This window comes from Mixophyes fleayi, chromosome 2 (genome assembly GCF_038048845.1).
Source record: "Mixophyes fleayi isolate aMixFle1 chromosome 2, aMixFle1.hap1, whole genome shotgun sequence".
Taxonomy (NCBI): domain Eukaryota; kingdom Metazoa; phylum Chordata; class Amphibia; order Anura; family Limnodynastidae; genus Mixophyes; species Mixophyes fleayi.
This window is the reverse complement of record NC_134403.1, coordinates 227583137-227600136: the sequence shown is the minus strand read 5'-3', so window position 1 is coordinate 227600136 and position 17000 is coordinate 227583137. Positions and strand designations below refer to the sequence as shown.

The following is a 17000-nucleotide window of genomic DNA, read 5'->3' as shown; positions in this document are numbered from 1 at the left end:
TCAGTATGTTTTGGAGCTGATACCTAGATATTTATATAAAGCCTGTTCATATTGTTTTATATGTATATTTATTTACTCAGTATGTCTTGTATTTTGCTCTTCATGTATCATATAATGTGTAATGGATCACTGCTTTCTGTATATGTCATGTACAGCGCTACGGACCTTTGTGGTGCCTTATACATAAAAGATAATAATAATAATAATAATAATAATAATAATAATAATAATAATAATGTTGTAAATGACTCTGGGACTATATACTTAGCTCCAGTTCTGTGAACATATAACAAATCCATGAGGGACTGTGGCAAACTTGCAAGTAAGATATCCAGCAGGAGCTGCTAATCACTTTTTAATTCAGCAATGGATGAGTGGGCTAAGTTTTTATAATTGATAACATATTACGCAGTGATGTAGGTTGCGGGTATCAGGAACCAAATTACATTACAAGACATGAAACAGAAGGTTAATTTGACCATGCCCACATGAGCTTAAAATCTAAGCGGTGTGGAGAACACTTGATACATAATGCAGCGAAATATCAATTGAAGATTCTTATCAGCTGGCAATAATAAGTCCGTTATTGGCTGCTGGCTTTTATGTGCAACTGTCATTGGTGCATTATAGTTTAATATGGAGCGGCAGAGGAAAGTGAAAACACGAAAAATGAAACAGTCAGCTAATGTCGATGATAACTGTGCTTTACTATTTAATCCAACTGAACCTCCTTGCTCTTTTGGTTTTAGAAAATTATTTTTCTTCCGTGCTGCACATGATCTATTGTATTTATCCACAAGTTTGGAGTAGCTGTGTCCCTGATATTTTTCTTTACTATCATAACGCATTTTCCCAATGATGTTTAGCAGCAGCTGCTGTCACCAAATGGCAGTAAAGATCACCAAAGGAAGAACAGAGATGGCAGTTGTGCTGGGGCCAGCTGCTGTACTGAGATTCCAGTAGATCTTCTGAATAACCCTGATCTTAGGGTGATGTCCTCGGCACTCACCATGTAATTTCTCACTCATTTTAGCAGTTTTAAATTTGTGGGAATATGAAAATGTGTGAGGCACAGGGGTGACCCAAAGTGCAGCCATCTTCAACTGCCACAATGTCAAGTTAAAAGCAAATAGAAAATAAATGGGTGGTCCGTTAAATGGGTGATTTTTGCAGAAGGTTTGTTTAATGTAGATGCCAATGTGATATGTGCAATGGTGCATGTGGAACTGAAATGTGCATCAGGTCCTACATTCACTGCATAAGGGGCCCCACCATAATTTCTGCCCAGAGTTTCATTTAAAGACATGACTTTATCCAGTAATAACCCAATCATAATAAATTGGATCATTATTGGGCATACTGAAAAATGTTGTAGGAAGATGATAGTTATTAGACTATGTGTGCAGTCATCTTCTAACCTCATATACAGGACTCTTTGTACAGGTGGAAGTGATCTGGATGTTTAGCACCACTCACAGTTGTTGTCAAATTAGACATTGATCATCTTGTTTGGCACTGAGGCCAAATGATATGATTAGTCCTTTAGCTGGAGAACCATGCAATAGGGCACATGGTGCCACGTATAGCCTCAAAAATGCCTCTGATTTGTCTGGATTAAATATTTAAAAGGATTTCTAAAGACATTCGAAGAGCAGGTGTTGTGTAAATAAACATGTGGTATCTTTTCACGAGGATTTTATGCTTACTGATTGTATATTATTATGGATCAAACATTAACTCGAGCGAGTTTTGAATTTGCTAAATCACTTTAATTCCACAATTGGAAGTTTACCAAACAATGTTGCCAGTGAATAGATATACAGAGAAATATCTTACGTTACTTATGGTATATGCTTTCATTAATATATAATACTAATTTCTTAAATACTACAAAGAATTATAGAGGCAAAGCAAACCGTACATACAAAAAAGGTTCTTGAATTCAGGTCACTAACAATCTACAGTTAATCCTCTAATTAACAGATTAACTTCTTAGACAATCCTCTTTAACTAATCTTGTCACAAAAACCTGATGTTCTAACATGCAACTTGAAAATAACATTATGTTAAATACAGTCCTATTTAATTCATTTCTGGAAAATGGACATATATTTATATAGAGCAGCAGAGAAAATGGAGCTATCAGCACTATCACCCCAGTCATTTTATATTGTTATCATTATTGAATTTTAGTGAATTAATTAAATCTCATAAAGCTGTTCACATGAGTTCTAAAAAAACATGTTTGGTTTGGTTCAGAAAATAATTCCACAATATATGTCATTTGCAAGTTGCAACACACATGTCGCACCATCATCACATTGCTATTTCCCTAAAGTAGCAATGTGACGGGGAAGTACAGGCAGCAAGAGAAGGGGGAGCAGGAGCTGGCTAGGATCATATCCAGGAGACAAGGTGAGAACCTCATCTTTGCTGTCCATTCAATTGTGTTTTGACATGGTTTTGTGGGAAAACAGCTTGTTTAAAACTCACTTTTTTCAATTTGTTATTCTTCACATCTAATTATTTAGGGAAAACACATTTTAAGCTACAATTTCAAAAATTTCACTTAAAATATAATCTTCTTTGTGAGGGACTGTAAATCAGTCTATAAGTTGATTTAGGACATCCAACCAATCAAACTTTAACAATTTCTCCTTGGGTATTTAACATAATCTAAGCAGATTTTCAAAACAAAACCAGGGACACCATATTGTGCCAAAGATTAATATACATGCTTGAGGCATTAAAAAACAGGAGAACATTAAAGCCGCAATCCCAGAGAAGTATTTTTTTAAAAAAATAACAAGTATCTTTTAAGCATTCATTTCATAGTAATGTTTCATAGCTGTCCTCCTACAAATAATTATCTATTTTTCAAAATATCTCTGGAGGGAAGACAAGTATGGCTGCCAGACACTCACACAGACTCAGATTCTTAGTATGCCATAGAAGGCAGCAGGGTTACATGGGCCTGTAGCTAAATGATGGGCCTATTGTGAGCAGCACCATGCAGCTGGAAGGGCTGAGGCCAGCAACAAGGAGGGCATGTATAACGCCTCCCTCCAAATACCTCCATCTCTCTCTCAGCATACTGGTGGATGGAGTTTGGACTCCCACCAGTTGAAAAGGCTCCCTAACAGTAAAAAATAAAAAACACATTGCTCTGACTACCTGTGTGCAACACTTTAGGGTGCCCCAACCATGGTGGTGTGTGCCCTAAACCTCATGAAGGGGTTTCACCCTCCCAATGCCCTCCAAATGCCATCTGTAGCTCTTCTTGGGGTTAGGGGTGGGATTTTAAAGATGAAAAAAAAAACATACTTTTAAATAAAACTGTGATTACTTGTAAACACTCTAGCACGAACAATTAAAAAAATGTTTTTTTCAAAATTAAACAAAAATAGCGCAAGATTTACTGCAAGGTTTATACTCTTATGCATGATAATTTGGCCAGTATTAGTGATACATATACAATACAGAGAGTATCTTAGTGACTGCTATAGAATACATAGAGTATTCTATGTGTGCCTAGTGTCTGTCCCTCCATATGTGTGCCCAGATTGTCTGTCCCTGTATATGTATGCCCAGTGTGTCTGTCCCTGTATATGTGTGCCCAATGTCTGTCCCTGTATATGCGTGCCCAATGTGTCTGTCTCTATATATGCCTGCCCAGTGTCAGTACATGTATATGCATGCCCAGTGTATTTACCAGTGCATGTCTACCCAGTGTCTGCACCTGAGTATGTGTGCCCAGTGTCTATACCTGAGTATGTGTGCCTAGTGTCTCTACCTGTGTATGCGTGCCCAGAGTGTGTATTAGTGTATGTGTACCCAGTGTCTGTACCAGTGTATGTGTGTCTAGTGTGTGTACCTGTAGTTTCTGAAAAATGACTTACCATAAGATGTCCAGGGACAGCACAGCCTGGCCTCAATGCAGAGCCTCCGCAGCCCCTATTCCACTCAGCATCAGGCAGCTTCACAATCGCTGCTTGTTGCTCTCCACTGATGGCACTGCCCCCTGGCAACAAAGGAAGCCGATCCCTAATAGACTGTAACTCCTATGATCTCCTTTGATCGAAAAGTTTTGTGATTTTCTACACACATTTGAGATTACAGTAGGACATATTACAATTCTTAATACACTTGTCCTATTAAACATTGAGTGAACATTATTATAATTATATATATCTATATCTATATATATATATATATATATATATATTTATTATGGACGATAAACCTTATGGTTTAACCATACTTGAAGACTTTTAGACATCGGCATCCGCGAGCTGCGTGGGGAAGGTGGTTGTTTCGGGTGTGGGGCCCCGTGACGTAATGACGAACCGCGTCATTTATCTGCGGGGGGGGGGGGGGGGCAAATGCGGCCATTCCATAAGAATCGCTGCATTTTTATCTAATTCTGCCCACTTCACTAGGAAGTGGGCAGATGCGGGTGGCTGCCATACTCTCCTATGAGTCCGGGAGACCTACCCGGAATCCAAAGTCTCCCGGACATTGCAGGAGAGTTGGCAAGTATGGGTTTAACATGTCCGATTAAGGCTTGTTACACTTACACATCATCTGAAATTTAAGATTTTAAGAAAATTATTGAAACTACTCAAACTCCAAAAAGGAGTCAAATTACGATGATTAAGACAGAAGCCTTAATGGACGTGTTCCTTGCGCAATACAGCCATGGTATGCTATCACATCCTGTGGTTAGCTCCAGATGCAGCACTATCATGCAGTGAGATTGCTGTCACTCACAAAATGGTGGAGCTGCTAATTCACAGATTTGTGAAATCTAACTATAGGGAGGGGGGCTGCCGAAATCTAAGTATAAGGAAGGGGACTGCCGAAATAAACCTATAGGGAGGGGGACTGCTGAAATATACCTATAGAGAAGGGTCTGCACAAATATACCTATAGAAAAGGGGCTGCACAAATATAACTAAATGGGAATTCTATTAGCTTAATGTTGGGGTTGGTTGGAGGAAAATAGGTCTATTTATTAAGCGTGTATATTTTTAATTTAATGCCGGGGCTGGTTGGAGTTTCCTAAATTTCATGTACCCATTTCTTTTCCAACATTCCAGGATGCAGACAGGCAGCAACTGATCTAAAGAAACCAGCAGCCACAGATGGTGAAAGTGACAAAAACAGGTAGGAGAGAGCAGGACAGTCTATCAACTGTCCTGAAACTGGTGGGGCACTCCAGAATTTGGGTGACTGTCTTGCTTAGTCAGGATTTGGTCCGCTTTAAAAAACAAAAAAAATCACGCATGCAACCGACGTCATTTGGAAGTGTCGCAATGTCCTCTCATCGGATTTCCTCTGTGTCTTTTTACTGGTAAGTAGTTATGTCGCTCTGTTCATTATCGGAATAATTATGTAGGAGTAAACAGTGTCGGTGTTTACAGCACTGATAACTCATATTACACGCCCCCTGTACAAAGTCACTGTGTGTATATGGACCCCTGTACAGTTTCACTGTGTGTATATATACCGCTGTACAGTGTCAAAGGGCTGAAATGGATAGTGTCACTGTGTAGGACACTTGTATAGTGTCACTGTGTGTCTATAAATCCCTGTATAGTGTCACTGTGTAGAAGGACCTTTGTATAGTGTCACTGTGTGTCTATAGATCCCTGTATAGTGTCACTGTGTAGAAGGACCCTTGAATAGTGTCACTGTGTGTCTATAGATCCTGTATACTGTCACTGTGTGTATATCGAGCCCTGTATACTGTCACTGTGTGTATATCGAGCCCTGTATACTGTCACTGTGTGTATATCGAGCCCTGTATAGTGTCAATGTGTGTATACGGACTCCTGTATAGTGTCAATGTGTTTACAGGGACCCCTGTATAGTGTCACTGTGTTTATACGGACGCCTGTTTAGTGTCACTGTGTGTATATGAATCCGTGTATGGTGTCACTGTGTGTATAATGGTTCACTGTATAGTGCCGCAGTGTGTATATGTATAGTGCCGCAGTGTGTATATGTATAGTGTCGCAGTGTGTATATGTATAGTGTCGCAGTGTGTATATGTATAATGCCGCGGTGTGTATATGTATAGTGCCGCAGTGTGTACATGTATAGTGCCGCAGTGTGTATATGTATAGTGCCGCAGTGTGTATATGTATAGTGCCACAGTGTGTATATATAGAGAGGCGCAATGTGTATATGTATAGTTCCGCAGTGTGTACATGTATAGTGCCGCAGTGTGTATATGTATAGTGCCGCAGTGTGTATATGTATAGTGCCGCAGTGTGTATATATATATAGAGGCGCAATGTGTATATGTATAGTGCCGCAGTGTGTATATGTATAGTGCCGCAGTGTGTATATGTATAGTGCCGCAGTGTGTATATATATAGAGGCGCAATGTGTATATGTATAGTGCCGCAGTGTGTACATGTATAGTGCCGCAGTGTGTATATGTATAGTGCCGCAGTGTGTATATGTATAGTGCCGCAGTGTGTATATGTATAGTGCCGCAGTGTGTATATGTATAGTGCCGCAGTGTGTATATATATAGAGGCGCAATGTGTATATGTATAGTTCCGCAGTGTGTACATGTATAGTGCCGCAGTGTGTATATGTATAGTGCCGCAGTGTGTATATGTATAGTGCCGCAGTGTGTATATATATATAGAGGCGCAATGTGTATATGTATAGTGCCGCAGTGTGTATATGTATAGTGCCGCAGTGTGTATATGTATAGTGCCGCAGTGTGTATATATATATATAGAGGCGCAATGTGTATATGTATAGTGCCGCAGTGTGTACATGTATAGTGCCGCAGTGTGTATATGTATAGTGCCGCAGTGTGTATATGTATAGTGCCGCAGTGTGTATATATATAGAGGCGCAATGTGTATATGTATAGTTCCACAGTGTGTAGAGGAACCTTGAGCACTGTGATGAAGATCTCCAGACGCTGGTTGTCTATGCAGGTGTGGTTTCTCATTAGCTCCCATTTCTCATTCTGTAAGTTGAGGTCAGGTGCCGCTCAGCTTCACTCTTTAGAGCCCAAAAGGCTGTGTCTTCAAGCAGCAGGTAACATAAGTGTATGATGAGAAGGATCAGGGTGACAGATACCCGGAAGAGCTGTTTTTAAGATGCAGACGATGGCCGAATCAGGCACTGTAATGTTGTTAATGTCCCAGAAGAGGGAACTTGGTGGTGTCGGGCTACTGCTGTGGAGGGGTGAGGTATAGGACTGCTGGCTACATTCTGTGTGACAGTCATTAGAACACTGCATCGAATAGTATGACAGGTGGCGCACCCCTGTGGCATGGCGCTCCCTACTGCAGCGCTTTCCGCATTACAGCCCTGGGTGAGATGTTATGGATAAAGGTAGATGGAGGAAATACTTGGCTAGGGAGTACTAGGGGCAGGGGTGGCGGAGGTCTCTGAGTGGTCCATCTTGCTGGAGCCATCAGTGGAGCAGCAAAGCATTCGTTCACTTTTCCATTGGACATCTTGGACTCACTTATGGTGTGAGGTAGGTAGCCCTGGCTACAGTTAGTCTCCTGTCCTCAGCTTTTTCCCTTTTCATGGGCAGATATTCCCCGCAGTGGTAGAAGACAGCCCAATCAATTGCTGCACCCTGTCACCTTCACCCTAATGGAGCTGCTAACAGGATGGAGAGTGGTGAAGCTAATCTGCTCCACGATTGGGGGTGAATATAGACTGCTGCACAGGAAGTTCACACTACTATGCTCCCATTAAGAAAAACAATAGTTTCACCTCTGGAGTTCCCAAAGCTGCTTACAAGGTCATTAGTTCACCCGCCGTGACGTCATTGCCAATACATGGAGAGAGAGTCTCTGCTGCTGCATTCATGGATTTTTGGTGGCTTTCCCTCCCAGTGAGTATAGCGTCACCTTAGTTATAATGCTCTCATCAGTCCCAGATCACACATGCCCAGAGAGGGAACCACGGAGTAGAGACAGTATTATAGTGCATGATCCCTATGTGTCCCTAATCCCCTGCACTGATCATCACTCTGTATGAGCAGTGCAGGATCCGCGGCACAGAGCCCCCAGCTCAGTGGAGTGAATAAATTAACTGATATCACTGAGGGGCAGGAGGTTTAAACGGGCTCTGTTACACAGCTGCTCTGGCACCGCACAAACCTGTTAACACTTTACAATGAATGCAGTGCCAGGGCTAAAAATGTTACTGTGTGTACCCCACATCCCCAAAACCACAGCCATCATCCCTGTATCTGGCAAATATGGCTAATGGCTAATTTCTCAAGCAAACAGAAGGAAATTTCTTAGCCAGAGAGGTCAGCCATATTTGTACTCGCAAGTGAAGCAACATAGACTACACCCAGCACACACCTCTATTTGACATGCGCCTCTGTTCAGCATCTCTGCAGATGGGTGGATGAGCAGCCCAAGTGTAGCCAGTGATGCACAAATTGAGGATAACACTTTGGATTTGCAACAGGATGAAGACGGATATCTGTAGATGTTGACGGCCGTTAATGAGGATGTTGATGATGATGTTGTTTGTGTAAGTCCTGCACCAGTGGAAGCAGTTCTTGACAGTGATAAGAAGAAAGCCATTGTCATGCCTGGGCTTAAGACCAAAAATTCCACCTAATATGTGTGGAATTATTTTTACCCAAATCCTGACAACAATTGTCTAGCCATTTGTAGCATTTGTAAAGCCACGGTCAGTAGAGGTAAGAACATTAACCATGTAGGAACCTCATCCATGTTGCGCCATTTGAAGAGAATTTATGGGAAGCTTCTGGGAAAATCTAAAACTTATGCTAAAAAAATAACAACAAGCAGTCCAGCATCAGCTAGCTCCCTTCTATCACCTAGATCACGGCACCTGCAATCTACACCCACAACACCTTCCTCATCAATATCCTCAACAGTGATCGGAGTTAGTCCTGCATCCAAGTTGCTAAGGCTAGATGACTCCTCCACTATCCAGGATTCCTCTGAAGAACTCTTGAGCGTTAGTCCCACTGCTGCTGGGGGTGGATCTTCATCCCAGAAGCAGACCAAGAAGAAGACTACTAGTACTGTACAACAATTGACTGTTAAACAATCCTTTGCAAGAGGAAGCAAGTATGAAACCTGTCACCCAGTCGCAAAGTGGATCACAGACGCCATGACAACTATGCTAGTCCAATATCCACTATTAATGCAGCTTGCTTTAGACAGTTAATTGAGGCCTTATGTCCCCGTTACGACACCATTTTACTAAAAAAACTATTCCTTACCTCTACCAGAAGGTTCATAAAAATGTGATTATTGGGCTACATAATGTTATTCTACCCACTGTACCACTTAACCACAGATATGTGAACAAGCGGAACTGGGTAAACTAAAGATTATATGACTGTGACAGCCCACTGGCTTGGTGAATCGCCTTCACCAGCAGGAACAGCAGCAGCATGTACTCAACTATGTCACATTTATCAGAGGCAGGCTACTCTGTGTATCACCCACTTCACTAAGAGGCATACAGCTGACAAAACTAAGGGATGTCATTGCTACATCTCTTATCCTACTTGGACTCTCCTCAGGATATGTCTTTCTAATAACGCCACCAATAGTGTGAGAGCATTACAGCTGGGTGAATTCAATCACATTCTCTGTTTTGTTCACACAATCAAGCTGGTATTGCAGAGCTTTTTGAAAAATGATAGGGACGTGCAGGAGATGCTGTCTGTGGCCCGTAAAATTGGAAAAGCAGCTTGAGAAACTGGAGGAGGAGATGAAACAAAGTAATTATGCTAAGTATGTCGGACTTGTAGATCAAGTACTTTATTTGCTTTGCCAGGATCCAAGAGTTATCAAAATCTTGAAATAGGATCACTACATTTTGGCGACTGAGCTTGATCCTAGGTTTAAGAGCTTTGCCTTCTCTTTGTTTCCAGCTGACCCAGATCTCAAGAGATGCAAGGAGCTCCTGGTGAGCAAGTTGACATCTCAAGTCGTACAAGACACTCCTCCTTCAGTTTCTTAGGCAACTAGCTTTCCCAAGAGACCCAGGAATGATGCAGATGACTCAGCACAACATTTTGATATCGGGTCTGGTCTAAAAGAATTGACCAAAAACTGTGACACCTCTGCCGTAACTCCACCTGATCCTACTATCAACATCCAAAGAATGGTGGAGGATTATTTTAATGACAGCATACAAATAGACACGTCAAACAGTCCCTTTACATACTGGGAGGAAAAACAGGCAATTTGGAGACCCATGTACAAACTCACTTTGCAATACCTAAGCTCCACCCTCCAGTGTGTACTCAGAAAGAGTTTTCAGCACAGCCGGGAACCTTGTCAGCAATTGCCGTAGGAGGCTACTTCCTAAAAATGTGTAAAAGATGATGCTCATAAAAATGAACAACAAATTCCACGAGGAAGGCCTTTATCGCCAACTAAATCAAAGTACAGAGACTTCTGTAATGGTGGATTCCAGCGGGGATGAATTAATATTGTGTGAGGGTGACGTGCACACTGATGAGGGTGAGGATGATGACAACAACATCCTGCCACTGTAGAGTTCATTGATAGCACTGTTGGGCTTAAGGCAGCTAAGCTATTGGTAGCTTGTTTTGTGGGGGCCCAAACAAACCAAGCACTTCAGCCACAAAAGTTGCACTTGTCCTTTTTAATATCTAACATAAGGGTGGGTGGGATGGCCCAAGGACAATTCCGTCTTGCACCACTTTTGTTTTCTGACACTACTGTGCTATGAACTGTCGTGTGTTTGTGCCGTTGCTCTGGCGATTAGTAACCAGCCAGCTCGCTGCAGTCTTTGGCCAAAAGTGGATAAAAATAATATTGTGACCTGTGAGGTGTTCAAAATTGTCTGGAAATGACTGAAAATTAGTGTTATTGAGGTTAATAATAATGGAGGGACAAAAAGAGCAAAATTATGTGATTTTAGCATATTTTAAAAAAAAAATACAGTTCCAATACACACAAGGTCGGTTTTGCCAAAACCAAAACGCGAAGCTTATACAGATCCACAACTAAAACCAAACCACGGGGATCAGTGAACATCTCATAATATATATAAGTAGATATAGATTGGATGTGGGGAACAAAGAATAATTTTGAGTCAAGAATACCTAGGCAGCGAGGTATGACTCCCGTGAGAATAGGGTCACCTCCCGGGTCCAGCTCATCTCGTTGGTGAAGTGGGCATCATCCTGTCCTGCTCCCACCCACCGATAGGCTAAAATTGACAAATATTAGCAGGGTGCGTGACCTAACGACGCAATTTGCGTGGTCACACCCCATGATGGAGCCCCCTCCCGGACATATGGCTGCCTAAGTTGGTAAGTATGACATATACAAATGTATATCATATGCATACATAAAGTCTATGTGGTTTATATCCGCTTTTACATGCGTCTTAACATGCATTTAGAATACGCATGTGTTAAAGGACGTGCTCTTTCCACTCTGATAGCACTGAGGGTCTAACAGTGAGGCAAATATGCTAATGGCCATTTTTACATTATATTACTTGCCTGTATTATAACTATGTACAAGTACTTTGTGAGTACTTATCTCAGGACAGAATAGATATGGGCTTCATGTGTTTTGGGGAAGGGATGAAATGTGTGTGTGCCATAATCTAATATCTAACACAATTAGCACTACAATTTTTATTCACACATCTACTACAGTCCTTATCATTAGACATTACAATTCACAATAAAACTCCTATCTTACTCCATTACCCACAGCCTTACCACAATTACCCCATTATTAATACAACTACAACTTCCATTACGACTAACGATTCCTATCATAATTCTATATGTAAGCACCCCTTATTGTTTTAACCACTTCGATAATCATCATAACCATTTATTTATATAGCGCCACCAATTCCACAGCACTGTACAGAGAACTCACTCACATCAGTCCCTGCCCCATTGGGGCTTACAGTCTAAATCCCCTAACACACACACACACACACACACACACACACAGACTAGGGTCAATTTGTTAGGAGCCAATTAACCTACCAGTATGTTTTTTGGCCACTTTTGACATTGACCCCATACTATGCAGAGCCAGTAACTCCATAGTATGCAGAGCCAGTATTAATCCCATATACATCATTAACCCTTTGTAGCCTTAACCCCACTTGTAGCATTAACCCCTTGAAGTTTCAATTAACCATCACTAATGTGCAGCAGGCATTCACCCACACTGGGAAAGAGGGGGGCATGGGGGAAATAGGGAAGAAGAGTAAGGATATTTGCGTTTGTTCCTGTGTCCATGATTAGAATAGACTGTACAGCACAGAGGCACTGGCTGTTATAAAGCTCAGGCTCTTGTGACTCGCTGTGCCCTTATTGTCCACATGCCATCGTACCTGATCAGCCAACATAGGTGCAATGGGGCATGTACTATGCAGCAGTCACAATAGGGTGTCCCGAAGGTCTCCCTTGCGGCTGGCATGTCCAAATGCCATGTCCTCATCATGGGGCATGTGCCCTAGTAACTAGTACACACTTCTTCAAATCTGTCCCTTATTAGGGGGCAGCAATTTTCTTAAAGACTCACTCGTTCATAGCATGTCAAACACCAATGTATATGAAGCTTAATCCTGAAGGAAGCATGCGTGAATGATTTATTGAGAAAGAGATAAGGTAAACATGTCTTGCAATATAGTCTGTCGATGCAATAATACACAATTTCCCCAATTTTCTAAGAGATTAGCATTCTCCAACATGGTGAAGAGAAACACCAACCACAGAAGTCTCTAAAGGGTCTTGAACCTTCTTTTATATTTAGATTTCAAGTGGGTTATCAGAAAGTAGGAACTTACACCAGAAACAAAACAAATACTATCATGTCACAAGGATGCCATGGCAAACCCAAAGCAACAATGTGTGTACAGGTACACAAATGCATGAAAAAAAAGTAGTGCTTAGCTGTCTGTAGACATGGAGTGTTGACTGTGGGTGGTGGTTATGGCTTCTGTTGTATAGGAATAGGGGTCTGTCGATGTTTGATGGGGGGGGGGGGGGGGTACTGCCTGGGTCCTTAGAATGGGAGAGAAGAGGAGACACAGGCTGTAGCAGGAGTTACCTATGTATAGTTTCCTCAGTGGATTCACTCTCAAGAATTTATTGAAAAGGAGCCCACAGAGGAAGCCACACACCAGTATATATCTGCAACAATGTGCAGTCCATCTACGCCGCTCTCTCATCCACCATCTGTGGACCGAAGCTGTATGATTTATACATTGTCAAACCCCTGACAATGTGACATTGGATTCTGGATAACAGAAACCATGACCATCGCCACAAGCAGCTCTCTATGGCTATGGACAACTAAGTATTCCAATTCCTTCTGTAATAATATCAACCAAAGTCTTTTCCCAGGTCTTCTCAAAACTGCATGCCCCTCTCTACCACTTCTCCTTCCTCACAACTTACAAAATGTAAAATATATAAAATAGACAATGTAAATCTCTGTATTTTCTTATCATAGATCTATGTACAACAGTTTATTTTCGTTGTCAAGGGTGTATTACTTTATGTTGAAGGGGTATGTTAGGGCAGGCTGAACACAGCAGTTGATATAAAAAAGAATCACAAAATATGGCTGTGACCTTCATGTGGAGTGGAAGCCACTAAACAAAAATTCACACGTAGAGAACTGCACAAAATGCATTCAGAAAAATATAACGATCAACTGCTTATAAAGTCAAAGCGCTATCTTCAAAAATAGCGATCACATGTTGTAATATTGACAAAAATCAGGTAATCAGTACATTTTGTTGCATTCGTTGTCACTTTGTCGTAATAGATGCTCTAAACATTTTCAAATAATTTACTTCAAAAATATTCAATACTAGATTAATAAAACTCAGAACCTGAAAATTAGTAAGCAGCTCAGGCAGTTGATACACTGCATTTTTAATCCAATTTAGTTATTGTCTGGTTCCACATATGCCTCAAATACAATAATTATTTTGATCACAATGTTAATACTATGCTATACTTAGTGATTACTGCTTTTTTTCCCCTAGAGTTCAAAATAGTAAACCTTTTAATGTAACTGTGCTCTTTTATATAAGTAAAGAAACATAAAAAAAAAAAAAACCACACATACCATGTAAAGGTTTTACTTTCGAATAACATGAAAATAATTACATTTACTTTGTGACCATGTACGAATAAAAAAAAACACTTAACAGAGCTGCTACTAAATTATGATAGTACTTTAATCTGTGAGGTCAGGCTATCGTGAAACTGAAGAGGAGTATGCATGCACTCCTTTGCATCATAACCTCCATATGATTTCCATGTATAATAAATAGATCCTTTCCAGAAGACATAAATTGTACCATGCACTAAACTGAAATATAATAGTAACACTAATTTATACACATATCACGTAATATGTCCACATTGGTACACCCTAAATACCACACATTATACCTTGTTGTTATTTGTTTAAAATAGAAAGGCTGGAAAATATACCTGGTATTGCCAAGTTGGCCAGCGGTAATGTACTTAAACAAACCGGCAGAGCACCCATCCAGTTTTCGTTGCACTTTATAGCCATCACTTATGACTTTCCCCCCAGCCTGCTAGATAGATCGATCATAATAATTACACTGAAGACCACCTCAGTGTATGTTGCATGGATAATCCCACATCTCTGAAATCGCCAGTTGATCTATGCAGTTGAGTAAAGTTGTCTTCCTGTGACACTGCAGCAAGTCTTCCGCATGCTCGGTACAGCTATGTGTGAGTGACAAGCCATGCAAAGCGTTTTATGTGTCATTGCAGGGTAAACTGGGCTGTCCCTTTAATTGAGTCTGTCAGATGTGTCTGACCATCGCGAGGATAATGTGCCTGCTGCCACGCCACCTTGTGGTGAAAACAAGGTTGTTGCAAGCATTGATATGTCAATTGAAGATAACAATTGCTCTTTGATACTATGAAACTATCCCTTACTCCCCACCAAAGAAATCCTATTCGCCTAATTATTCAATATGATTTTCTGTTCGTGATATAGTTTTATATTCTATGGTATATGGTTCATTATGTAGAAATATTTGTCTAGTCACAAATACCATACCCATCAACTCAAAACAAGATCACTCATGTCTATACATTATCACAATGTTCTGTAGTGGTCTTACGAGTCCCAGTTTCCCGAGGAGAGATATGATTTATTGTAAGTATTTAACTACTAATCATGACCATATGATGTTGGTGGCCAGCAAGGTAACATAATGAGCTCTGTTCTGCTGTCTGGCTGCCAACACCACAAGGCATTTGAAGTCTCAGAATGTTGTCACATGAAAAGTCATTCTAGAACTTCAAATTTAAAATCTGCTTGGAGGTAAAGGGAACTCTAATGTTCCCTATTCTGAGCAGGATATGCAGAGAGGTGCATGGTAATTTAGGGGAGGAGTGGGCTCCTCAAAAAATTGCTATGCAGTCCACACATTTCTAGTTACACTCCTGCTAGAAAGATTATTTCCCTAGAAATCGTGGAAATTCTGATGGCTAACAGGGTTAAATCAGTGTTGTTGTTGTGTTTTTTTTCTAAACTATAGTTGATATTAACACATTTTTATATTGTGGGTAGCTTAGTGGTTAGCACTTCTGCCTCACAGCACTGGGATCATGAATTCTATTCCGGACCATGGCCTTAGCTGTGTGGAGTTTGTATGTTCTTCCCGTTTTTGCGTGGTTTTCCTCCCACACTCCAAAAACATACTGGTAGGTTAATTGGTTGCTATCAAATTGACACTAGTCTCTCTGTCTGTGTGTGTATGTTAGAAAAGTTAGACTGTAAGCTCCAATGGGACAGGGACTGATGTGAGTGGGTTCTCTGTACAGCGCTGCGGACTTAATGGCACTATATAATAGCTGATGATGGTGATGATGATAGTGATGATTCATTTGTCTTCTGCAACATAATCTTAGCTTCTCTGCATCACTTTCTCATACTGTATTCTGAGAGAAGTGATCTGAAATTCTGCAGTCGCCATTGACTTGAGCTGACCATGGCTTGCCTGCAGGAGCAGAACTATTGCGGTAGCAGAGGATGCAGCTGCAAGTTGGGAAGGCAGCAGTAGTGGGACTGCAGATAATGGGCCGCATGGGTGTGCAGTAGTTAGCATTGGTGTCATTGGTTCAATTCTGTCCAGAGCCTTGGGTGGAGATTGTATTGACTCCCTGTGTTTGTGTGGGTTTCCTCCCACACTCCAAAGACATACTGACAGGTTACTAGGCTCCCGACAAAATTAACTCTAGAGTGTGTGTGCTAGGGAATAACGATTGTAAGCTCCACTGGGGCATAGATTCATGTGAATGATTAAATGTCTGTAAAGCACTTTGCAATATGGAGGTGCTATATAAATGTCAATAATAATAATTAAAAAAAAAAAAAAAAAAAAATCACCTTCTCCAGCTGGTGATCAGGCCACAGCTGCTGTCATAGTAACCTAAAGGAAGCATGTGATTGGTTAACAGTGTAGGCTGGTAATAGCAGCCAAGAACTGATCAGCAGAGGACACTAAGCCAGAGGAGTTGAGAAATTGTCTGCTTCTTGTACATTTCAAATTCTAGTCAAGCCCTTGCTTGCAACCAGGAGGTGGGAAAAAAAAACTGCTGTTCACCTAAGCAGAATACATACTATTTTCTTTTCTCAAGCTTTAGTACGTATGGACGGCAATATGAAAAAATGCATCCAAACTAACTCTTTTACAGTGAGCTACAACAATGTTGCAAAGAAGTAAAAAGCTAACAGTTGTCTGTGTTAAATCTAGAATAAAACAAGAGTATGTTCATATTTGAGAAAGATTTCCTTCTAAATTTAGCACTTGATTTTCCCTAGCAATTCTTAAACTTATAACATAAATAGGCACTTTTCCATATAAAACTATTGGCGTTTTCTAATTTCCCCTTGACGAGAAATAAAACTAGTAAATGGAAACAGATCCTACTGCAATTTTGGTACATT

General features: G+C 40.8%; 1 protein-coding gene across 1 annotated transcript in view; it reads right to left on the bottom strand.

The window, feature by feature from the left end:
- PLCXD2 (phosphatidylinositol specific phospholipase C X domain containing 2) overlaps positions 1–14805 on the bottom strand; it is a 45863-nt gene extending 31058 nt beyond the window's left edge. Inside the window, exon 1 of the mRNA XM_075195558.1 lies at positions 14501–14805. Coding sequence (XP_075051659.1) covers positions 14501–14585 — 85 coding nt within the window. The 5' untranslated portion in view covers positions 14586–14805. The remainder of the gene's footprint in view (positions 1–14500) is intronic.
- Between the last annotated feature and the right edge of the window lie 2195 nt (positions 14806–17000).